At 38.2% G+C, this 27,009-nt stretch overlaps 1 protein-coding gene across 21 annotated transcripts in view; it reads right to left on the bottom strand.

The window, feature by feature from the left end:
* The window catches only part of madd (MAP-kinase activating death domain), a 49,453-nt gene extending 22,748 nt beyond the window's left edge, over positions 1-26,705 (bottom strand). For 7 of the 21 annotated variants that reach the window (XM_056745365.1, XM_056745403.1, XM_056745384.1 and 4 more), the window contains exons 1-12: positions 26,459-26,704; positions 15,079-15,291; positions 14,388-14,665; positions 13,414-13,735; positions 6,972-7,281; positions 6,440-6,571; positions 4,962-5,075; positions 4,777-4,857; positions 2,572-2,628; positions 1,359-1,531; positions 555-790; positions 285-444 (exon numbers count right to left, since the gene is read on the bottom strand). In XM_056745365.1, the coding sequence (XP_056601343.1) occupies positions 285-444; positions 555-790; positions 1,359-1,531; positions 2,572-2,628; positions 4,777-4,857; positions 4,962-5,075; positions 6,440-6,571; positions 6,972-7,281; positions 13,414-13,735; positions 14,388-14,665; positions 15,079-15,134 (1,919 nt within the window). In that variant the 5' untranslated portion in view covers positions 15,135-15,291; positions 26,459-26,704. Of the gene's footprint in view, positions 1-284; positions 445-554; positions 791-1,358; positions 1,532-2,571; positions 2,629-4,776; positions 4,858-4,961; positions 5,076-6,439; positions 6,572-6,971; positions 7,282-13,413; positions 13,736-14,387; positions 14,666-15,078; positions 15,292-26,458 lie in introns of all 21 variants that reach the window. The other 14 variants (XM_056745394.1, XM_056745517.1, XM_056745534.1 and 11 more) reach the window with 3 other exon arrangements.
* Positions 26,706-27,009: the final 304 nt, after the last annotated feature.

The following is a 27,009-nucleotide window of genomic DNA, read 5'->3' as shown; positions in this document are numbered from 1 at the left end:
ATTTAGCACCAGACGCGCTTCATTTTAACCCTTTCTGCTGCGCGAGCGCTGCTTCTCCAACCAAAGTCCAGTCGCATAAAGACCTGCTTACACCAAGAGCAGGTAAATAACGCTAAATAAACACAACACTGAAGTGGGAGGGAATGGGAGTCATTCATCTGGGATTGGGACGGGATATCCCCCAAGTTTTTTCGAAGGAATGGGATGGGACATAATTTTTTTCGTAGGAGTGGGACTGGAGGAGTTTGAAAATGTGTGTGAATGTGTGTGTGTGTTTTTTTTACCTGTCATCTGTAGGATCTGAATCATTCGTCTCATCCTGCAGAGGTCCACTCAATGCCTCCGCTAGATGCGAGTTTCCATCATACACACGATAAAACACCGGCTGTAACTGGTGGGCATACCACTTAGGCTTATCGCCTATTAAAGATGGGTCGTACACATCTGACACACAAAAACACACAGTTTAGTTACACACAAACCACACACAAAATGACGGTTTCTTTAGGACAAATGCATGGTGATCTTTGAACTATTAAGTGTATCTGTCTCACTGTTATGAATCCTTTGGAAAGCCAGGTTGGTGGGGTTGAGAGCCCACTCTCCATAGTATTCCACTGCCTGAGTGTGAGAGAGCTTCTCAATGAACCCATTTCTCCGTGGACGTGAGGCTAGAAAAGACGTGGCCTGGAACGCCACCACGGGCCGGGGGAAGAGACGCAGCGTACGGGTGTGCATCTGGAACCCTTGCAGCACATTTGGAGAGTTGAAGAACCTCACCATTGCCACTCTACATTAAAAAAAGAAATTAAATATATATAAGAGAAATATCGTGAGTATTATAGTGCAGATTTAGAAAATATAACACCTTGAAGGAAGTGTTCACCCAAAATTTTAATTCTGTCATCATTTACGCACCCTCAAGTTGTTTCAAATCTGTATAAAGTTCTTTGTTCTGATGAACACAGAGAAAGATATTTAGAAGAATGCTTGTAACCAAACAGTTATTGGCCACCATTGACTACCATAGTAGGAAAAATTACTTTAATTTTCTTATGTTCTTTGAACACAAAAGAAAATATTTTGAAGAATGTAGGAAAGCAAACAGTTCTAAGGCACAAAAAATCTCTGCGTTTCGAAACAAAAAAAATACAGATTTGGATCAACTCGAGGGTGAGTAAATGATGACAGAATATTTATATTTAAGTGAACTATCCCATTAAATCATAATGAAGGAAACTTTGCAATGTTAAAAATCATACTAGTATGGTAACACTAAAGTACTTGTGTTGTAAGTGCAAATCTTGTCTTGTAAAAATGCACTGTAGACATACCAGTCACAAATAAATAAGTAATACCTTGTGGCGACGTCCACAGAGTCGACGTCATTGCCGTAGATGAGTGGGTTAAACTCAGTGGAGGAAGGTGAGGCTTTGTCTCGGCTTGGGGGTAACAGGGACAGCTCCTGCCCCTCCTGAAACTTTTCCAGGTTCAGAATGGGCTGAGTGTTCAAACTCATGCTAGCCAGAGCCTTGAGACAGAGACAGTGAGAGAAAGGAGGAAGAGGGAGATGGACACAGGGAGATAAATTAAACAATAATCCTGACAAGAAAATGAAATAGGAGCACCATCGCTTCAGGCAATCGTGCCTCTCACTGAGGACTTTTATCTGATCTACAACTTTTGTCCAAAATTCTTCATTATATCTGAACATTGGGCATGGATAAATTATGATTCAGCTGAAATATGAGTTCATAAATATTGAACAGATGATACAACATTTAAGAAGTCAGTGCTAGGCAAGTAAATGACAGATAGTCTGAGCAAATGATCATTTCTTGTGTGTGTGCCAACTAATCATTTTATTAGATCGCATACATTTTATTTTATTGCACAGCTGCCTCAGTATTCACAATATACTGATTTAATAAGAAATGTTGAAGCCAAACTTCTAAAAGTGGGTGGGGGTACATAGGTAAAGAAAACTTTACAGAAAATCTAAAGAGGCATGAAACCTTTTGCCTGAAACGACAGTTGTGCACTTAACATTTTAATAGTCAGATAGTTAGAGGGGAAGGGTGCGGTCATCACATTGAGCCATTAACAAAGCACTCTGGGAGTTCTGCCATTGCTCACTCAATGCTTTTCAGCTGGCATTATCTCAGACCCTACGCTTGGCCAGCATACTAACCAAACAAATAACATCATCCGCTCCATGTACTTGATTTAATGTCCTCTGGGTTAATAAGCATAATGTAAGTGAGAAGTTGCATTCAAACATGCTCAAGCCAAACATACTGAAGTGCTTTTGTACAATCTTCATCACACAGATACATTAGGCGGAAAAACAGTTACACTCTATGCGAACATAAATATGTTTATTAAGAAGGTAAGTAGGAAAGAAATCTTTTCTAACTTTTATTTTTTATATTTGTTAAGGATACAGCAGAGAAAAAATGCTATATTTCTAGGGCTACGAGTGTTGCGTATGTTTAATGAAGGGGGAGGAGCCAAGAAATATTGTCCGTGCAGACAGCACATGGCGCATTCACAGAGCAAAGATGTGTAAACCTTGTTATCGGAGGCGAAGATCTGCTTTTGGGTGATCACAGTCAACCTTACCAGACACTGAAGAGCATAAGAAAACATGGTGGTAATGTCACATGACCGCCTATCACTGGGAAGGAAATCATGTGACCAAAAGTGAGTTGATACAATGGGCTCTATGCATGCATGACTTCCGCGTCTCACGGTCAGAACCCTAGGCTATGTGCTGCAATGTACAGTATCTGCTAAATCTCCACAAACGGAAACTGCCTAGGGTTCATCCTGTGAAACTCGGAAGTCACGCATTCATATAGCCAATTGAAGAGTGGAGAGCAACCATAAAGACAGACAGACAGGGACAATAATATGCATCAAACAAAGTCATGTATTAGACAGTATGAGTGCACACAGGAAGATGACAGGACATCATTGTTTACCCGGCATAACCAGAGGGTTATGAAACAAAAGGAAAGCATTACTCCCTCTCTCTTTCACACACACGGTACTGGAGAAGTGTCCAAAACTCAAAGTAACATCACAAATTTTGCTTAGTTTGGTAGGTTGATTACATGATTTGAATTGAGAACAGACAAATTAAACTTTTCTAAGGGGATTAATTTCAGATTTAAATGATGATATTTATTTAACCCTCCTGTTATGTGCAAATTTAGCAATGATTTAATGTGTGGGGTTCTATTGACACCACACGTTTTAATAAATGATCAATTATTTTTATTTAAATTATTAATTGCTTTTCTACTCATACTTTACCTACATGATAATTAAAATAAAATATCAGGGCAACATGTAACTTTTGATTTTTATTATGTTTGAATTGCATTGTGTAAACTTTGTACATTTGATTGCTAGTTCTCTGAATTGAGTTTCAGCAGAAACCACAAGTTGCTGCGGACTCGTAGATGCTTCTTAAAAAAAAAACTAAACTAAACTAAACTAGACTAAAAACCTCACACCAGTCAACGTGTAGTTCCAGAAGACATGGGAAATCAATAGGCCTATCTGAAAATAACTGAAATGATATTATTCTCATATATTTACATTGTAATCAAATAAATGTCCTGTATATTCTTGTAAGACTAAAGGTAAAAAATACAATAAGGACACTTTGCGTTGAGCTCAACCCTTAACATAACAGGAGGGTCAAAACCAAAAAGACGACATTAAATATGGAACTGTGAAAAATCGTCTCTGGTGATGACAGGTTTAGTGTGAACTGGATCAGTTCTGATTTTACTTAATTTACGGGAAATTAAATGAAAATTCCCCTGAAAATTACGGTTAAGAAATGGCACTGATTAATAGAGAGAGACAAATATGGGAAGATTAAAAATGAAATTCTAAACCACTGCATGTTTTCGTCCTTATAAATAGGAGGTTAAAATGCATCTACGCTGCTGATTCAATGTAAAACAGGTATCAGAACATCGAAAGATTCAGCTCTGATTGATGGTGACTCATAAAAGCAAATTAAGATTTGTGACTTACGATGATTCAGTGTATTGACTGTATTGACTGTGTTGGCTTGAGTGATTACAATGACTTCATAATAATTATGTTTAATTCACAATGAAACAAATGGAAAATAAATTTGGATGAGAAATTCTGCTGCAGACTGGCAAAAATGACAAACAACTGATTTCAGGACAAACACAACTTGTCAGTATATTAAAATATCTGATGACAATACAGTGAAATGTTAAAACAGTTTATTGCACATTTTGATGTTATTGGGTTTTGATTAAGCTTGGGGGGCTCAGAATCGGGTCACAAACTCTATATTAGGGTCTATGTGGGATTAATAAAGGGTAAAAGCGAGAGATCTAGAACTAGGAGGCTAAAAGAGGGGAGACTTAAAACTTATATTACCTCCAAGAGCTGGAACAAAAAAGGGGAGAATATACAGTTATTATAATAGAATATTACATATATATATATATAACCACATTATAAATAGTGAGATAATGTTTGTCTAACTTTAATCGGCAGAGTTATCTATCATCTTTAAATATCTTGCCATTAGCAGGGTTCTAGTTGGTTTGGTTCTTCTTATTTAAATGCTGTATTATAATTAGTCTGCTTTACAGCAGCTGTTAGATGACAGTATAATTATGATGCATTAGCTCTGAAGCCTTTTCACTAATCACCTCTGTTTTACAGTTCACATTCAAACAACAGCAGTCTGGAGATGATCATATCTGCCTAATTTACCTGTTTCAAGTGTTTTTTCAGCTCAGAGCTCTCAGGTTCAGGCAGAGGAGGGAGAATTTCTGCATTCGTAGGAGCGATGACCTACAGGGACATTAATATACAATTAACATAAGGTCCCTATCAGATATAAACATTCATGAGTAGCGGATTATCTGTGTGTTGTATGTGAGATTACAAATACATACCCTGTTGCAGTCCAGATCCACTAACCAAACGTCATCGGGCATCTTAAAGTCAGACTTGTAGAGAAAGAAACTGGCAGGCACGCCAATGACATAAGGAGTGGGTGCTAGCAAAAGCTAGAATTAAAAAGAACATGAAGGTAAAAATTAAAGGAGGAATGAAGTACAATCACAATTTTAACCTTTTAACCAATTTTGAAGCTTTTGTTACATAATAGGGAATCGTATTCACACGAACATCATGTAAGTGTCGGAACTGAAAACACCCTTGTTACTGAGATTACATCTGTTATTGACACCAGGCCCACCAAACGCCAGATTCTGGAATGCATCTATATATGACGAAATTGATAGGTTGAACACCACTTCCACAGAAAAATAGAACCAGTGGCGCGGAACCAGATAGAGTGAGCAAGCAATTAACAAACATGCCGTTAAATATAGCTAAATATTGTGCCATCCCTGGTTGTGGAAGAATACAGTCGCTGCATAAGTCGCTTGATTCCTTCGTGAACAAGGCAGAGATCGACACTGGATTTGTGGAGAGTTTAAAATTAAAAAGCAGTGCTGTGCCTTCAATATTAGAGCCGATAGAAATGGAGCAGCAATCTTATGCGAGTAAAACATTTTTGTACAATGCGTCACTATTGCTTTGTTAGAGATCGCTTAGTGTGCCCTGAGCACTATTCGCACGAGATTATTATTACCTGGGGACCTCTAGTCATTTGAATTAATTGCAAAGGTTGTCTGTGATCTTAAGCCTGTGCGAATCGCCATCTCTGTGATTTGGTTGGCTCATATATAATTTTTCAAGGTTTTATCCACCGTTTGCAGTCAATTGAAGGCTGCTATGAAGTGTTTCGGTATTATTTCGGGTCCTGGGTAATATCCATAAGTTACCGGGAGTCCCTGTTTGTTTATTTATCATGGAAACTCTCGTAACCTTTGAGACCCGCGATCGCGGTTGTCTCAAATCCTGACAGGTAAAGTCATATATCATTAAACACAATCAATTATAGCCTATACAAACTATACACAAACCCTCGCCATCAAATCCGGGATATAAGTCAGTAAAATCATCCTGTGCGAATGCATCACATGAAATACTGATGTGGGGAGGTCATTTATAAATCACAAGAGGTCTCCAGAATGGTGCTAATGTGTAACCTAACGTTGCGTCGCTAACCAAATTTACAGAAGCCTCCAACTACGCGAACTGCTATCCAATCAAAGCAGTGGGCATTTACTTCCAAGTGTCTTCAATGCGGCACACCCATTAAAACCGAGCGTTTGCAGAGCTGGTCTCAAAACCTGGGTAAAAAATAGCCCTAATACTTATTGATTTTGATGTTTTTGAATGTAGAAAAACCACACAAACATATGTAGACCTTAAATAACAGCATAAAACAATAAACAAGCACAGTTTATTTAAACCTTAAACAAAATTTGATATGTTAAGCACTTATGACAGACTGTTTTACCTGTTCTGCGGAGGCCATGCAGGTTGGCAACAGTGGAATGACAGGAAACATGTACTCAAGGGGATAAATCATAGACACAAATGCCATAACACTCATAGAAAGAGCGTTGTAATCCCTGGACTGCAGTACCACCTACAGACAGCAGAAAGTGAAAATGAGTCTCCTTGGTGACAACAGTTTGACCAACTAGGTCTGCTTCAAAACAACTTATCTAAAACAGCAATTGACCTCAAGTGTGACAGAGCTGTTGTAAAACATTATAACTCAAGTGATCATCTGTCCGTCATGCTCAGTTAATAATGGAATAACTATTTTATCTTCACAATATTATTCACTCTGGTGCCTTCCAATTTAAACTCATGCGGTAATGTTGAATAAACACCTAGGCTTACAGTGCATATGCAAGATTTTAAGAGCAAGAATACAAGAAGACATGGAATTTAAAGAATAATATGCAATGGCGATACTGTGAATTTTGGTATAATTGTACATGCCATCTGATACCAGGTTCTATTCCTCTGGACATCAATACCTTGTGTTCCAGGAGAATGCAGGCTAAGACTTGCAGACAAGCATCAACTCCAAGCAGCTCCAGGGGCAGGTGGAGAGGGAAGTCTACAATGCTGAATCGGGAGGGGTCAGGAAGGGCAAAGGACAGTGCAGGCTGCAGTTCGTGGGGAAGCACTTCCACATCAACACGCCGCAGACCAGCAACAGGAACTGGGGAGCGCAGCAGCCGATACACCCATGACTCGATCTCCCTCAGGTCCTGTAGAACCAGACTGCCTTTCTCCTTTTCTTCTACAGACAGAGCGCCTGTAAAGACACGCCACATCGTGTCCCTGGGGGAGAATGAGAGTGTGTCCAGTTAGGAAAATTTGTTTTTTGTCATATTGCTAGTTGAGAATAATGTTAAATTAGACATAACATAAAAGTACTTTTTAATATATCATGTAATGGGCTTTTTGTGAATTCAGACCCCCGGCAGTCAGAAATGTACCTTTACAGGACAGTTCATTCACTTGACCACCCATAAAAATGTTAAGACACCAAATTATTGCTTGAGAATAATGAAATATGTCAAATGCTTTAACACCGGTGACAATTCCGGCCTCATCAAACATTCACTGTCCTGTAGCTCAGTGGTTAGCGCATGGCGCTAGCAGCATCAAGGTCATGGGTTCGATCCCAGGGATTGCACAAGGTCAGAAATGTACAGTATAGTGCAAATGCAATGTAAATCGCTTTGGATTAAAGTGTCTGCCAAATGCGTGAACATATTTATTAATTGCTTTTTAAAAGTACATTCAGGTTCTCTTGATGTGTCACAGGGCTGTGTATTCCAGTGTCAGAAAATACAAACATAGCTCAAAAACACTGGCAGCTGGCATCCACTGTTGAGGATTAAACTACTGATCAATTTAAGTAAAATGATGGTGACTGGGGAACACACAAAGCACTTTGTTTTATCAAAAACATTCAGTCAGTCGCCCCATTTAATGTTTACACAGTATATTTGTATTGTTATTGCAAATAACTACTCAGCCAACCATGTGGCAAGTCAAAGCAGAATATTTAATTGTTCGAAACCAAGTATAAAATCTACTGAGAAGAAATGTCATGAAAGTGACTGCGCATGGAATGATAGTGCCGAATACAGTATTTCAGAAACTGCTATTCACCTAAGGTTCTTCCCATACAGTCACTTGAGTTTACAGAGATGGTGCGAAAGACAAAAAAACATGAGCAGAAGTTCAGTGGGTGAAATGAATGAGATCAGAGAAGAATCAACAGTGAGATAAACACACAAAAAATGTGGTGCTATTCAGAAACACTGGCTGTTTCTCAATTACAAGAACGCAAAGAACAGACTTCTGCAAAGAACGGTGTTCTTCTGGAGACTGGTTTTGTGAGGCAGCCCTGGAAGAACGAACTTGGATGTACGCCTGGGACTTCTGGGACTTCAACTAGGTTCCGTACGAGCAAGTCTGCATTCGATACATCCTTGATATCAAGAACACCTTCGGGTACTTTCTGGCGATCTCTGTTTTTGTGTTCTTGAGTATTGGAACTCATAAGAACCCATATTGAGAAATGGCCACTATTTTACTAAACTCTAATCCTAACCCTATGGTAACTAAATGTAGTTAATTCCTATTACTTAGTACTGAAAGGGATGCTCCAGCCAAAAATTACCCTATAGGTATTCTAAACCAGTATACATTTCCAGGACACAAGTGACTACCATAGTAGAAAATATAAAAATAGTAGTCAAAGGTCCCGAAAGAAACGTTTGCTTTCCAAAATTCCTCAAAATATTTTCTTGTGTTCAAAAAATACGATAACAAAATATAAATATTTTTTGCTATTATGGTACCTCAGTCAATGGTGCCTCAGAACTAGGGATTGGTATCATTAAGGTTTTAACGGTATTACTACTTTTATCGGTACCACTTATCGATCCAGTACTTTAATGGTCCTCTTATCGGTACTTTTTGTTGTGTTTTTTTATGAAAGACAAAACAAAAGCTGGAGTTTTTTTCACTATTCAAAAAATTCTTTGCTGACCCAACATATCTTAATGCAGGTAAAAGATGACTGATACCCGCATATTATTCATAGAGAATTAAAATAAAATGCATGTGGGCCGAAGTTTGTTAGTGTTTTTTTATGTTTAACAGTAACCATAATTGGACCAGACGCTGGACTGGATTGGTTCACAGTTACTGGAGCTTTACATTCACATAATGTAGTTAACTCTGTCTGGGCTTAAAAGTTAAACAGGTTTGGAACCTCTTGCAAAGTACACACACAAAAAGTTTATCTATTTCATCAATACAAATTAATTTTTAGGTAAGCTCTGCTTTATAATTTCTTCAGCATATTTTATTATTATTCATCCATTTTAAATGCAGTACTGTGAAAGCAAGTTTAATATTTAATATTTAATTGGTCTACTGCAGAAAAAAATACAAATATTTATATGTATATATTTATATATTTATATTTATATATTTTTAATGTGAAGTGTGTTTATTAAATTATTACGTTTAAAGTTTTTAAAGAAACCTTATGCAATGTTTATGTCATTGTTATTTAGGAAAAGTGCTGGGCTAATATATCTGAGGACATGGATGGTTAACTAGTAGATAGGCAGTCGAAAACTTTGCATTTCTCTGTCTGCACATAATGCACTTTTAAAATATGTTTTGCCAGATTGCGTGTGTTTCCGCTATAACAAGCAAAAATCTTGTTGCACTTGTTGCAATGAGCATTGTCTGAATCCACTCGAGTGAAATGTAACCATACTTTTGACCGTTTGATTCTCTCCGCCATCGTCACTCTATTAAGCGCGAGCTCTCGTGTTGTGTGCGCACGAGCTCTGTGTAGTGTGGGACAGACGGACATTTCGCGTGCGAGATTGCGAATTACGCAAATGCAGGTAAATGTCTTTAATATTATCGCAAATTAGAAATGGTTGGTCAGTTAAAATATTCTAGGTAACGTTTATTTAGCAATAATAAAAAGGGAAATGTTTTTCTTAATTTCTCCAGTACCGACAGCAGAACCGTTAACGTCAGAGCTTATCGATACTTCGGTCTTTTATAATTTAGCCCAGGGATCGATTAAGTACCGGGTTTCGGTACCCATTCCTACTCAGAACTGTCAGTAAACATTCCTCCAAATTTCTTTCTTCGTTTTCAACCGAACAAAGAAAATTGTACAGGTTTAAATACAATAAATATTGTAAATACAACTTTACAATGAATACATTTTCAATAGCATAAACAATAAAAAGTTTGTCCCAATCACCTTGTCTTGTTTTGCGAATTACTAGCAGTCGAGAACATAATCTTTAAAAATGTAATGTGTGTAATGTATTGTATTCTATGTGATGTAAGCACGTTTAAAGTTTGTATTAATTAAGTATATAACACAAATAATGTCTTAATAAATGTTTATTTCATCATTGTTATGAATTTTGCACAACAAACAATTTTGGTATATTAGATTGTGTTGCCATCTGATGTCCGATGTACAAACTGGGTCATCAAGCAAAGTCAGTTGAGAGGTTTATTTTTAAATCACAGTTTATTCGAGCATAGTCTCTTCCCTCAAGGATCCAGACAGAGCAGACTGTGGTTGTGTTGGAAGTAAATAGCTACAGCAGCAAGTCATAATGGCTTAATCTGAAAACACCCACCTCTACAGCCTCTCTGAGAACATTCAGTGGCCTCAATCTGTCATACAGCCTGTCTCCACCAGCTCCCCTCACTCCTGTTATCCATCGGCCCCTTTTTCTACTATCTCCATGTGTCACACTTCACTTGTCTTATCTCTTTGCTTCTAGTGTCAAATTGATGTCTTCATTAACCTGTTTGAACTTCTACGCAGTTACACAGAGTTTAGTCTTGTTTAGCTCTTTGATTTTGAGCTACATTACAGATTTTCAGCGGTATTTTGCTTACTGTTTGTATAAAATGGTGGCAACTTATAAATTATAAAAACTTGAATATAATTAGAGGGGATGTGAGGGGACTCTGGGGGCTGACTTAAGTCAATGGTTTTAAAATGAGGATGGAGTTCTGGTTTAATAGGCAGATTATTTTCATCTTTTATCTACGTAATAGCCCCCAAACGCTTTGTCATTGTTGTACATAAATATGGGGCACTTACTGCATCTATAAATATAAAATATGTTCCCCAGTAGGCCATTTCCACCACTGAATATCCGGTATTATACAACAGTTCTTTCTGGTTTTCGAATCTGATTGGCTGTGACAGTGGCGTAGCCACAAATACGACAGGGTGTGCCGGTGCCAACAACTTCTTCTGCATCTAATTTGTTTTAATTTCCATGACCTATAATGAATGAAATCCAGTCATTGAAGTGATCCAAAGCTCCTGAAATGTAAATTTTCCTGGCATTTTGCCGTAGTTAAGAGATATAGGTGACTGCATTTGACTTAAGTGATTACCAGGTGACAAGTTGGACGGGAATAAAATGGCTCTAAAGATAAACATAACAATACGCGAAAAGGTGTAAAAAACACAATAAAAATACAGTATAGAAAAATTACATTTTGATAAATGGAAACTAAAATTTTAAGTGACAAACAAAAATTCCTGGTATTCCATGATATTACAGAAATTCCATCACCCGTGGGATGTAATAAAATAGTTTTTCAAAACTTAGGCTATTGTTGTTTAACTACTTTATTTAGTTATTTAAAATGTAATTTACATGTTTTCTGTAAAAAATGCAGACATTCGGACTGCCAACAAAACTGCCTACGGAATAATGAAGGCTGCTACTTCCTTTATGGTCTCCGGATCAGTCGCATTTGGCCATTTGGAAATACAGGTACCAAGCAAGCACTATAGACTTGGAGTGGACTTGGTAAGTGGAGTGGAAAGTCGTGTTGAATGTCATTTTACAACAGTGAAATGACCATAGTTTTAACATAAGACAATTAATCGGGTTGAATGGAATTTACATTTGTTTTACACATATGGAACGACTTCAACATCAGTTTAGCATACAGTATGTTAGAGTTTAGCATCACAGTTAGCATGTAGTACATACACGAAGTAGACGGAGCAACGAAGGTGAACTGTCTGTGCACTACATGATGTGTGTGCGGTCTGTGCGCGCGTGCGGAGACTTGCGCAGTTTGGTGGAACCACGCAGTCACGAGCGTAAATGAGCCGTGAAAGACAGCCGGCTCGAACGGACGTTTACTTACGTATTTGACTGACCGGCCGGTCACCGGTCACGGCCGATCAAGCGAAAACCGGCCGATTCCGGTTTCTGACCGGTCATTCGGTGCACCTCTAGTATTTGCAAAACTGTAGACTATAAATAAAAATATAAAATGTATGTTTATTTGCAAACAGTTTTATGCTTGAGTTATGCTATAAAACAGCGACATCTGCTGACGGACACAATGTTGCGTTTTCACGGGAACATGCCATCTGAAGACGCTCCCTTTGCCAAATGCATTCCAAACGTCTACATATTGGCACGCAAATGCCCTGTTCACTCCAAAGTCTAAACTTCAAGGGCTCTGCGCTTCAGATGTGAACCAAATGTCCCAAATAAACACATAAATAAAACATAATGCTACACTGTATTTTCAACAGTAATGTATATTCACAACAGCAGATACCATTTGCAAACCCGTTTCAAAACACAGGCAGCTTTACTGGTTAAACTATTCTCCACACTCGGTGCAAATCAAAGGGGCTTGGCAGGGCAATTTAACAGCAAACAAATTGAGGCCTGCACACACGACAGTGGCTCATGGTGGATGTGGTTGCTAGGCTACGCAAGAATAGACTCAGCAGAGGAAAATCACAGAGATAAAAACCCTTCTACTCAATGCGTATTGATCTGCGCCAGAGTGCTATCGTACTCTTTTCATGGGATTGTTTACCAATAGACACTCAAGGGTTTGGTTACCATTGCCACTAAAATATGTGAATGAGATACTGTTAAAACCACTTTCTCAATCCTATGTGAAGCACCGCACGGCAAGACATTTATAGAGACCTTAAGAGGAAAACCATCAGCGACCCCCAAATCAAGCGACCCCAATTACACTTCCACACTTCTTCATACTCTTCCCCTCTTACATATTCCTCTTTCACACATCCCTCGACCCTCTCACACACATATTGTTTAAATAAAAACATCAGCACCATGTTTTTCATCATTTAAATCATAGCCACACCACCTCATAAGATCAAACAACATACAGTCCATCTAATATTTTTAGCAAACTGCATGTGGATTGAAAAGGGTAGTTTCATATAAATATTGTGTTTATTTTCTCATTTTCATATTCCTGACATATCTGCAGTGTGATGCTGCAAAACACTGAGGTCATTAGGCATTCCTTATGTGCACAAACAGATCTTATGGGGAAGTTTCTACACACAATAGAATAAAGAATAAATGAGGCAGTTCTCACCGTTGTGTGGCTTTGCCAGCTCCAAGTCTCTGATTGAGTCGCTGGCTACAGCAGTCCACCATGCGCTTTAGGATGTACAGACATTCCCTGAATGTAGAGAAGAAAGGGTAGTGGCTCAAAATACACAGAGATGTTAAACTGCTGTTCCGGTTCTGCGGTGCCACTCCGGCACTACGTTTGGACCGAGGAGACTTTCCGCCGCTTCCAATCTCGCCAGCGGGCAAAGTCCCATCTCCTGTTGATTCCCCGGGGAGAGTCAATGTGGTGGGGTCAGATTTTTCAGTAGCTTCAACTGCAGGGTCCGTATGAGGGGGTTTGTCTCCTGTACAGATGAATATCAGGCAGAGATTATAATGTGATTGATATGAAAACAGCTTTTCTTTACGGTTATTTGTAATGTTAAAAATGTGTTGTATTGTTACTTGTCAACACCCAGTCCCAAAACCTGTTCTAAGCCCAACCTTAACATTGGTACAGACCAAATGTCAATACCAAAAGTAATTGCTTCCATTCTGATTCAAAGTTTGTGCTTTTTATCACATCTTTTAAAAATGTCTTTCAATAATAAAAATGCAGGCAATTTTAATAAAGCATTATTCTTTACAAGTACATTTTTGTCTTAAAATGCCTTTAAAAACAAGTACGTTTGTGTAAGTGATAAGCAAATAAGCAGGTAAAAACACGATTTTAAATTGTTTGTTTTTTAAAATTAAATAATTCTACATAATGTAAAAAACATCCTTTGAAACGTCAAATTTTAATGCAGATGTGACAGATTAATGTTTAGGAAGCCATGGATCTTTTGTGAATAACAGTAAAATCATCAATATGCAAATAAAATAATTTTGATAATTATCAGATTTCACAGAGAGAGTCATAAATATTCTGTAAAGCTCCAATCAGAGGCTCAGTTAGCTATGATGTTATGATTATGCCCCACAAGCTGTTCATCTTCCATCAAAATGACCTCTGACCTTTTCCCTCGGCCCGTGGGCGATGATGTCCCTTCTGGAAAGAGCGATAAAAGTTGAGACAGATTCCATAGCGCGTGATGCCCGAGTCTTTGTCAGTGAGGGTGAAAACGAATGAAGTGTCATCGCGAAGGCTGACCCGGCGCTGGCGGACGCTCAGGCAGCCCTCAGGCTGGCAGAAGAAGACAACATCAGGCGGCAGAGCTAACTCGTTGTGGTCCTCTAGCGGGTAGCGCCTAAGCAGCTGAGGTGTTTGTGCCACACTGTCACTGCTGGGCTGCCTGATGATGAAAGACACGAAGATCATTGTGAGAGACAGGAGGACATACAAACACTACTCAGCCTCATGTCAAGTGTATATTTCACTTGGTGGTAGCAGTTTGATTTTGATTTGTTTGCTATTAATAATATATGCGTGGAATAATATGAAATGATTATTTATATATATTTATATTTATAATAGGACCCTATAAACCTTCTCCTTCCTATCTGCTATCAGAACTGCATCAAACTTGATAACATACAACCACGTCAAACATTATCCGACAATCTATACCTGCAACACACCTGCACTGGTCACATATTGGAAAGATCAATTCACCTCCCATTCAGTTCATATGTCAACAATTTTCATTGGCCCCTATACAAGCACGTATACACACACAAACACACCCACCTAAATAATGTGCCTTACCTGGCTCCAACTACTACCAGATAGTCCAAGAGGCGGGGACATTTCTTTTTCTCCATATCTGTTTCAGGCGTGTCTTTAAGTCATGGCAAGCGTGGCAACAACCAGCTTTCAAGTGGGCAGTCGTCCAGTTAAACTGAGTGGATCTATGAGTTGGATGATCGAGGCATGCAGCGTCCAAACATTGCGGTCTGTGGTGTGCAAGAATGGGTCCTCCTGAAGCAAAAACAACACCGAACATTATAGAAGTGATACATCACATACCAGCTCCTCTGCAGTATAAGAGAAAAAACATGGTGCATCGCTTTTTTAACCGGATCATTTTAGTTTAAGGGATAGTTCACCCAAAAATTCTTCTTGTCATGTCATTCCAAATCAATATGACTTTTAAAGGTCCAGAGTGTCATTTTTTGGAGGTTCTATTGACAGAATTGCACATATTCCTAACTATGTGTTCAGAGGTGTATAGAGACCTTACATAAAGAAGCGTTATGTTTTCATTACTTTAGAATGAGCTATTTCTATGTACATACACCGCAGATCCCCTGGCATTAAATTCACCATGTTGTTTCTACAGTAGCGCGTTTCATAAATACGTTATCTCCTTCAACAAAGAAGCGAAAACGTGACAACATCAGGTTCTGTGTTAGCCTCCATAGTGCTCGAAATGGAGGGGTGAGGGAGCCGTTGTTTACAATTCACAACCTAAAAACCTACAAATGTGACTAAAGGAATCAAATACGCAAAGCGTTCAGTCACACACAGAACTTCAGTGCTGTTGATGCACTTCTGATAATAATCCATATCCTTAAACAGAGCACTCGATACAAGGCAAGCCAGCAGTCTTCTCGAACACATCTTGACAGAAGGCTCAGCAGCAAAGTTAAACAAACCCATTCTGAAGAACTAAAGGGATTGAAGCCCAGCTGTGTCCTCACCGCATGGATCTGCCATTTGTGTTGCTTGTGTGCTAGTGTCCATATGCATGCACACATATGCCTCAATGTAAATAATAAAGCAGGGTCCGATTTCAACAAGACAAAATGTACCTTCCACAATATCATTTGGGATCTTATTATTTTAGATCATATTACAGCTGTGTTTGCCATTCAGGAAATTCTTACAGAAGCGTGTAATATTATCCTAACTTAACGTATCCCTAAAATCTGTGATAATACAAACTCATTAATTCACAATTTTAGAAAATCTAACTGCTTAGTGTCAGAATTTAAATAAATAATTACATTTGCTAAGCACATTCATAATGATATGAATCCTCATCACACGCATAAATGTTAACTACAGAAAATGTTAAGACACTCTTGTGAGAGATTAATTATGAAAATGAGAGCTGGATGTGTCTCACTGCAATGTTTGTGTTTACTCTACTGTTTCAAACCAGGTCATTATGTATCTGACTAACACCATGTCTTCAAGGGACGCGACGCGACACAACAAAAGACTTTAAAAACGATTAGATCCCATTATAATTGTACATTTTGTCCACACTGGATGCAGAGCAACTGCCGCGTCCGGTGTAGACACTGTATAACACACATTGTAATGTGACAAACAACTGCATGCTTGTGAAACAATTTCCTTGGTTCCTTTACTTTGGAGGTTTTAGAGATCGAGATAATTTTACAGCAAAAACCTGTAAAAAACTGACCCTGATATGAGGCCTTTTCAGAGCTGTGGTGGTGTTACCCAACATTGTGAAATTTTTGCAACCCAACTGCGTTTAAATATATTTTTACCTTGTTAAGAGAAAGAGAGAGAGGGTTAGCTCTTCAATGCAGGTGTGCCAAGAAACAACATTTGTCCTTAATTAATAAATGAATTAGAATTCCCATTTAAGGCTGATAACAGTTACAGTGAACCATTGAATACATTTCCAATGAATTTATTCAAAGACAACTTACAGTACCAACTACACTCAAAGATTAAGTGCAAGTGACAGTCTAAACAGCCATCTCTTGAGTTCGGTCGAACTGATTTAAAGGGACGTTTAATTATTTACTCACCGTCGAGTTGTTTTCCAAATCTGTATACATTTCTTTGTTCTGAGGAACAGAGAGAAAGATATTTGGAAGAATGCTTGTAACCAATCAGTTCTTGACCACCATTGAGCACCAAAGTAGGAAAAATGACAACAATGGTAGTCAAAAGTGCCCCAGAACTGTTTGCTTTCCTACATTCATCAAAATATATTTTGTGTTCAGCAAAACAAAGAAATTGACAAAGACATTTTTCCTACTATGGTCAGAAACTTTAGGGTGAGTAAATGAAGACAGAATTCTCATTTTTGGGCGAACGAGATGATGGCGAGATGAAAATCAGCACGCAATATCGTTGACGAAATATGATGAGACTAAAATGTAGTTATAAAATAAAAACTTGCCCAAAAACTCTTAGTTTTATAGAAAAATAGAAGATAAATATGACTGATTTTTGTGCTAGCCTTAGAATGAATATGTTTTCTGCTAGTGGATGACTTATTTTATGCAATCTGGCAACCATACTCAAATGCTCTCAATGTGGATGTGCCGTTGAGTGCCGTTTATCCTAAGTTGAGCAATCTCCAGCCTGTCTGTGTCCTCTAATGAGCTGCTCAAGCCTCGTTGATCTCCACTACATTGTTTGTTTGCGATTGTGGTTGCTGAATAGAGACATCCCACCTCACGAGTCCCTTGGTGACTACATTCTGAGGGTTCTTTTTCAGTTCTTCAGATCAGTTGTGTTGTTTCTGGGGAATTATCAATATTTTGCAGGCATCAGGAAGACGCTAGTTATTTCCAGTTAGAACAGAGAGGTTTGAGGCCTATGCACTTATCAAACTTCTGTGGAAATACTTAAGATGAAGCTAGATGAAGTTTAAATCAACTATGCTCATGATTTGACATTCTATTGATTTGTGCTTATTGGTAAAAGAGGTACTTATATGAAATATAAAAACAAAATTCTCAAACGACAACAATCACTGTGATTATAAATTTTAGCTAAATCTTTTTTCTTTCATTTTAACCATTATACAGCATGACGAAAATGTGACTAAGTGTGTATTGACTGAAACGAGACGAAAATACATGGACATTTAGTCGAAAGTGGATTGTGTTTTTGTCAATTGTGATTTTTTTTTAATTTGAAATCAAGATTGGTCTTGGTTTCTGGTGCAAACTTAATTGTTAATTCCTAATAAGGATTGTTGTTGGTTTGTGACTATGGCATACATTCTCAAGTCGCATGTCAAAACCATGTATAAATTGAACATAAGCTTGTGTAACATAAATGTATCATGCAACTCATGCAAGTTCACTACCATCTTTTAGTTCAAATTTTTTGTTGTAACTTTCATTTTGACACCTATAGCCTTGTTGACAAAATGTTCTAGAAAGAAATGTGCTAGAGGACCCCGAGGTATCATCCGGTGATTAGTAGCTTTTTCTTTCTGCAGGAGTGGCACTTTCTCCTCTTCTGTCATCCACATCAGCTCAGAGGGGAAGAGGTGGTGGAATGGAGGAGAGAAGATGGATTGATTGTGACTAACACATCAATAATGTCTGCATCTTGCCTTGAAGCATCTTCTGACTCATCAGTAACCTGGACCTCCATTTTCTCAAATCACAGCTCACATAGATCCGGCCCAGTGTTGAATCACTTCAGCATTCCATGAGTTACAGAATGTATAAACTTGGGCCTAAAATGTTAGCTCATTCACCTTCAGTGAATTAACTTCTTATCTATTTATCAACAATGTAAAAAACCTTCCCAGGCAATAACTTTTCAAATGTATCAAATATGTGGAAAAAGTGTCTGCCAGATACCAAATGCCAAATTGCTTCCCTGTAGTAAATCTACCGAAAACAAACATATATTATTGAAAATAAAGTTCTGTGTGTCTTATTTTTGCATTAACCAAAGACTATAGCTATTAATAAGAGTCCTTGGTTTTATTGTTATGAATGAAGAAAAGACCAAAAATCAAATTATTTTATTGTGATTTTAGCAAGCGATATTAAAAAGATTTGTTTCCTGTACAAATAGATAAAACTTTGTCTTGTATGACAAAAATAGCTCTTTAATATAACTTGAAGCCTGAACCAATTAATACAAAACAAAAAAATGTACAAGTGATATAATAATGTGCCCATTATTTTACTTAACTGGGTTATTAGCCTTCGAGGGACACAACCCAGATCTCATCACCTCCAGGCAATGTATATGTGTCCATGAGAAATGTGACAAGATATACATGCCTATCAATCATAGCGCACCAGCCTCATGACTCTACAATCAGCCTCCGGTAATGAGATTCAACACTGTCGCCGTGGAAACACATGCAGCCTCTTTTCATGAGCACAGCTGTGACGGCTATTTTAAACAGACAATACACTGTCCCAATCATGACACAGACATAAAGACAATGAACAGCCTTTGGCCAATAAAAATGCAAAAATGAGCAAGGCTAATTGCTTCTTTCCAAGTGAACAAACTAATGTCTTGGCTAGTCATAAATCAAAACACCAGGCTGAATGAAGTTTATGGCTTTTTGTGCGTTTCAGGAGTAGGGATGGGTACGGTTAATATTTTATCGATATCGATACTGCTTATTGATACTACGTTTAAGTTTCTTTATTACAGCTCCACAAGCACAATCATGCCACTCTTTCACTTACAAACACGCTAAACAAACAGAATACAAATACATCGCGGAAATCATATGGCCCTAGATAACACACATACGTCAGCAAACTTCGGCCATTCGGACATCATTCAGGGATGGAAAATGACAGGCAGCAGCCTCTAATTCGCCATTTAACACCCGAATACACATTACACAGAGATAAAACAACGAAAGTATCGATAACAGTATCATTCTTCATAAAGCTTATCGATACTCTGGTATCGCCCCAATTATGTAAAGGTCCAAAAAAGTACTGGTTCTCGGTACCCATTCCTATTCAGGAAGCTGAAGCACAAAATGTGTTTGAAGCAAGTGAAGAGCTACTATCCATTAGACAGAACCATAACTGTACAACCAAACAAATGTAGTGAATGTGTCCCTTAAAAGCTTTCTCTCAACCCTGAGGCTGCTTTTTCTGTCCTATAAAGTATGTTTTAAGAAGCTTCTGAAGAAGATTGACCAAAATATGATATTCTTCAGAAAAAGTCTAATCTGATCAACGTGACATACTGTGTACACTCTGACAAGGATCACTTAACATCACCTTTTTTACTGGTAAAACAAGACAGAATTGAAAAACTATGGATAAGACAATGTGCCAAAAACATTTCATACTATTCTGACTATTACTTTGAAATGTTTGCACTACCGAGGAGACAATTTCAACTGCTTGATTCATAGTTTTGTGCCGTCTTCATGCTTTTATCTAAGATTGACTTGGCACTTGGTGAGTAACTGAATTAACACTTTTACTGCCACCTGTGGTTTAACTTTTCTGCTTCATTTGTATTCCTACATATTAGATTATTGTTACTTACAGTAATGTGCTGTACTATATGTAATTCTAGGCAAATAAAGTGTCAGCCAAAGTTACTAACACAAAAGTAAAATCACCCACACACTTTCTGGAAAAAGTCTAGAAAAAAAAATGTTTCTGTATGTCTGCTTTAAAGATGAAACATGTCTTTCGAAGTAAAAAGCGAAGACACATTTCACCTCTTTTCAGCACTACACGTTTACAGCAGCAGATATTAAATGCACTGTTTGCAAACATGTGCTCAAACCTAAAAAGCAAACATGTGAGTTCTCCTCCACCTAGAAGACAAATAGTTTCTTACTGAGCAATATCGCTCACATGCACAAGTATAAAGAAGGTACAACCAACCAAGAGGTTTGGCCTTAGTGTGCGATTTCTAGAGGAACATGACATTTACTTGATCTATAAAGACGGGGCTCTAGACATGCGACAAAATGGTCGCATTTTGCGACAATTTTTCCTGCCAGTGTGTCCATGTTTTCTTAATGTTGCGACTACCGAAGTGTTCAAAATATATTTGTGCGTTATAAATTTAGTGAGCACAAATATTATATTAAGCAAGCAGTGCCTCTCAAAGACGTAATGCGAGGGTAAGAGACGCATTTAATGCTTTTGATGATGAAGCAGAAGGACCGACAGAGCAGAGCTAAAATAAATATGTTTTGCCCGCAGAATACAAGAACTTCCCCGGCAAAGGTACAAAAGAGCAGCGATAACAAATTGTGTTGTGTGTATTGTATGCAGACAGTGTTAAGCTAATGCAGAAAACATATGTTAAAACATGCGTACCCAGAGAGTCAGACCGCAAACTACTAAACTGAGTCTTCTATCACATCTTCTTGCACTGAAATGGACACATAAACACAAAATTACGTCAAAATTCCCATATTAGCAAGGATCCTTATAAAATTTGTCCATTTCATGAACGTTAACATTTGGGAAACAAAACACATGCGTCACAGTATATTCTTAAGGGGGCAGAAGTACTTTTAATACACTTTACTTTGTGTTGAAAGAGTATATGTTTAAGCCATAAAATCAATCATCTTTATATCATAAACAATGATTTTTATTAATTTGTGATCGATTTATTAATGTATTGAACATGATTGGATGTTTTGGTGTTTCTTTTTTCTTGCATAACTCCACGGCCCCTACTTTCTCGGTAAAGAGATTTTTAATGTGAGACGGTTTCTTCACCGGACAAGGCACGATGCGACAGAAGAACGCAATAGAAGAACCCATTATAATTCAAAATTTGTCCACACTGGATGCTGCACGACAATCCCTTTAGAACAAGTCATGTTCTCCGTGCCATGACCGGTGTAGACACGGTGTTACATTTTTTAAATTTCCTTTTCTTTGAGGAAAATAAGTGTTTGTAAGGTTCTTTAGTTTGTGGTTCATAATATTCTTTAACAAAAACATAACAACAATGAAACAAAGACAAACTTGCTTATTACCTGAATAAATATATTGTTTAACAAAAGGCTCTTGGCTTTAACTTCGTACTATCTGTCGGTCCTCACGCCTCACTCTCGCCACAGGATTTTCCATCCACTGATGGTACCAACTGCTGCGTGGTAACCTCTGGGCATCGCATAGATGAGTTCTTTCTGATTGCGTTGAAAATAATGCAGCTGCTACCACTTTACATTTATTACATACATTATAAATATTACACAGAAACAATCCAGCTGACATTAATAGCTCTCTAAGGCATCTATTTTGTAAAGGAGGTACATAACACAAAAGCATAGTCATAATTTGATAAGTCAGGTGACGACTTTTACAACTATTTGATTGTAATCTTAGCTCCAGTTGAGGTGAAATACAGTGTAAACTGTGAAAGCCAGAGGTGACGCATAATACAAAGTGTTATTCATGTGGTAAGAGAGCACGATTGCCAAAAGCCATCCCACCGGTTGGCAGCACACATGCTCACAGCACACCCCTCAAGCTACTGCTGTGCTCAATATAAAATAAGCCTTTCTGCCAGTGCTATCAGACCAGGCAATCAATAAAAGAAAAACGAATTATAAGACGCACTGAGTTTTGTCCAATTCCCTGTTACTAAAACCATCCCAACAAGGTCCCCGCTTATCCTTGTCACAGGAAGCCATTTATTCCTAACTGAAAATCAAACTAGTGAAACATCCTTATAAAGTTAAGTTCTGCTCATACATTATAAGACTTCTGTCTTTTCTCTTTATAAATACAGGTACATCTAAAAAAATTGAATATCATGCAAAGGTTTATTTTTCACTCAATTCAGAATGTGAAACCCATACATTATATGGAATTATTACAAATAGAGTGAAATATTTCAAGCCTTTATTTCTTGAAATTTTGATGATTATGGCTTACAGATAATGAAAACCCAAAATTCAGTGTCTCAGAAAATTAGAGAATAAAAAAAGGATATTTAAAAAAGAAATGTCAGGCTTCTGAAAAGTATGTTCATTTGTATGCTCTCAATATTTGGTTGGTGCTCCTTTTGCATGAAATACTGCATCAATGTGGCGAGGTTTGGAGGCAACCAGCCTGTGGCACTGCTCAGGTGTAATGGAAGCCCAGGTTGCTTTGATAGCGGCCTTCAGTTCGTCTGCATTGTTGGGTCCAGTGTCTCTCCTCTTCCTCTTGACAATGCCCCATAGATTCTGTATGGGGTTCAGGTCAGGCGAGTTTGCTGGCTATCAAGCACACTATCAAAATGGTCATTGAACCAGCGTTTCTGAAGTGATTTCTGAAGTCCACCGTCAAGACAGCCATCTGCCAGGAAATTTTAGACCACTTCATGCTTCATTCTGCTGACCAGCTTTATGGAGATGCCGATTTCATTTTTCAGCAGGACTTGGCACCTTCCAACACCACCAAAGGTACCAAAACCTGGTTTAATGACCATGGTGGTACTGTGCTTGATAGGGCAGCAAACTCGCCTGACTTGAACCCCATAGAGAATCCACAGGCTAACTGCTTCCATGCAACGCCACATTGATGCAGTAATTCCTGCAAAAGGAGGTTCAACCAAATATTGAGTGCATAGAAATGAACATACATTTCAGAACCCTGGCATTTCTGTTTAAAATATTTTTTTTATTGATCTTATGTAATATTATTGCGATGGGTTGGCACTCCATCCAGGGTGTATCCTGCCTTGATGCCCGATGACTCCTGAGATAGGCGCAGGCTCCCCGTGACCCGAGGTAGTTCGGATAAAGCGGTAGAAAATGGATGGATGGATGGATGTAATATTATAAAACTGTCATTTCTGGTCCTTGATTCTGATTGGCTGAGCGGCGTTCTAAGCCGTTATAAAATACCCCGATATATAACGGCTGACCGCACCACATAGCCTAAATATCTTTTTATTTACTTTATTTAATGAAACCTTGCTAAGCATATGGAGTAACTGTTTTATAAAAGCAATAAGCCCCGCGAAGCCGTGGGTTACAGTGCATTTTATAACAGCTAAGGGGGTTTAGGCACTCCGCTTTGCGTCGTGCCCAACAACGCCCCTTAGCTGTTATAAAATGCACTGTAATCCACGGTTTCTTGGGGCTTATTGCTTTATTCTAATTTTCTGAGACACTCCATTTGGGGTTTTCATTATCTATTAGCCATAAGATTATTCAAGAAATAAAGGCTTGAAATAGTTATGTGTAATGAATCTTTATAATATATGGGTTTCAATTTCTGAAATGAGTGACAAAAATATTGACCTTTTCAAGACATTCTTTTTTTTTATGTACCTGTATGTTTAACAGAGCCACATCCAAACATAAAATAAATTATACATACATATATATACATTTGGCAAAACAGTAAATGTACAGTCATCATAATGTAAAGTTGGTGTTTACGTTTCAACATTAAAATATGCATATAACCTGGGAATGATACAAATGGTCTTAATGTTCAAGAACCGTGTTCTTCCAGCTCCATGAAAGCACTTAAACTATATATCTATAATCCTACCATGGACCCCTAATAAAGACATAGGTGTATGCATGAGTATGTATAGGATACAGGACATGAGCATCAATAAGTATTAAATGTGGAGAGGAAAGAAAGCAACACATGCCCAATTCAATCAAATCCTGACCCAGTCATTCTCACGACCTGAATTCCTCATTGGCCAAATCAGATCACAGAACAGACGCTTCAGTCTGCCAACTCCACACCGTCTTATCATACACATTTGGAGTCAAAGCGTCATTCATACGACACCACTGGGAACACATTGTGAGATGCAGGATGAACTGGCGGATCCAATTAAATACCGCTTTTTATATGACAAGAGCAAACCAAACACGGAAATAAAACTGTACAATGTATCAGCAAACTATACCACTGCAATTGCCTCTACTGTCAGAAAGCAAGATGAGCTCAATATACAGAGCCTAGGTTAAGATAATGTGCAAATGCATAGTTGCATAAATATTAGCCGATTTCAGAGACCAAGTTAAAAACAGGAAGACAGATAAATCTCTAAAGCTTAAGGTTAACCCTGTTTTTATGAGAAAAACAGAACAATATTTTAGTCACTCGGCAGCAAGGGTTACGTTGAAGTAAGATTTTGTTTTGTATTATAAATGACTTTAGAGCAGGTCATGAAACATACTCATTCGAATTAACACATTTCATATTGTCAGTTATGTAAATTATGATGGAGCTTCAAGAGTCACGGATATATAGTAATGGACCAGGAGATATATCATATATTGTACTAAGTTGATACTGGTACTACTTGGCTCCTAGGCTAACCTGTTAAATCGTGGATGACATTGATAATGAATATAATAAGTAAAGTCCTGGTGACCACTTTTAGAGATTTAAAGTGACAGTTCACCCTAAAAATGAAATTCATCACTTACTCACCCTAATGTCATATCAAACCTAAACAACATTAGACCCCATTAACTTCCATTGACTTAAAACTACGGAGACGTTTCTCATCTTTTGTATTTCTGCACAAGAACGTAGAGATTGAATAAATGAGTGAGCCATTTTATTTGGGGTGAACTATCCCGTTAACACGTCGCCAACCAACCGTGTGAATTTCACTTGAACACCTGAAGTAGCTGCTCATAATATATTTATGATCCGATGCACAATCTAACGATTCATTCATCCATGAATAATTAAATAAAGAGCATCATTTGTAAACAGTGACAGGAAACAGGCAACATACAGCACCGAGAGAGCTGTCTCACGTTTCAGCGAGGAGACAAACAACACGCAAGTCACCTTACACGGTGCTTCATCATTTCATCGGAACGCAGGCAGAAAGGCTTGTGTCATAAGAGACGAGCTTTCCCTGCATCACAGCATCCTTAACCCCTCTGGAGAACAAACCTGTCCCTGTGACCTCTGGACAACAACAGACGGCCATCGATTTGACATCTGCTCAAAAAGTATCAAATGACGAGGGCGAGGATGAGGTCCTTTGTATGTCTTTCAGATAAAACTTGTAGACTTGTGTTTATAATTAAGCTTCGTTAAATGTATAGAAAAATGAATGACGAGAGCTCCGTCCATCTACACCTCTGGCCACAATTGTCATTTCGCAGTTTTTACGTGCACGACGTAACGATGTGATCTTATATGATGGGTAGAGACTCACATGAATGACAATAACCGCCAACATCAATAAACACAATTGTGACTGTCGCACGAGCAGCTAACAGGATCACATAGCGGCTCTCAGCTAGCTGTCAAATCTGCTTACACAACCAGCTGCGTACATTTCCATACCGTTAACGTTAAAGAGAAACGTGCTCATCTATCTGCTCATTGCTTCACTTATCCACAGAAAGCCACAGAATCTGCATCATATCAATCATAAGAGACCAAACAAATAAAGTAATAAAGATACTGACCTCCAGGAGCTAGCTAGCGCCACTTGCTACTCGGCTTTAGCCGTAACGTTACCTCTGGCCCAGCGAAACACCTTCTCAACATACATTCATCTCTAACAACGACCATAGCACGTTATCTGACGGTGGCACGACATGACGATTGCACATCCATTGCTTTTAGTATCGGATCGGGCAGTAATGCAGTGATGATCCTGCCTGTAGATTAGAGATGCTCGTCCTCCCCTTTCTGTCTATGAGCGACCCCAGCGTGCGAGTTCCGCATTACAGCTGGACTGTACCATTACATCACACGGAGGGGTGGACACACGCACATACCTTCACGTTTGATCTAACAGTAGGACACGTGAATTAATGATTGTTGTTTTTTATTGTGTTTATTAGATAAAGGAAGTTTTTTAGACCTCTTGTTTTTTAAAACACGGTTTCCTAAACGTTTTACATCTTTTGTACCCCCTCAACAAGGCTCGAATGCCTCTCTCTGTTCACCAAACCTTATAATATTAAGCATTTTCATGTTTATAAGATTATCGCATTTACAATAACAATTAAAA

Source organism: Triplophysa dalaica, chromosome 1 (genome assembly GCF_015846415.1).
Source record: "Triplophysa dalaica isolate WHDGS20190420 chromosome 1, ASM1584641v1, whole genome shotgun sequence".
Lineage (NCBI taxonomy): Eukaryota > Metazoa > Chordata > Actinopteri > Cypriniformes > Nemacheilidae > Triplophysa > Triplophysa dalaica.
Note: the sequence above shows the minus strand (reverse complement) of the source record. Positions and strands in the feature narration are given on the sequence as shown.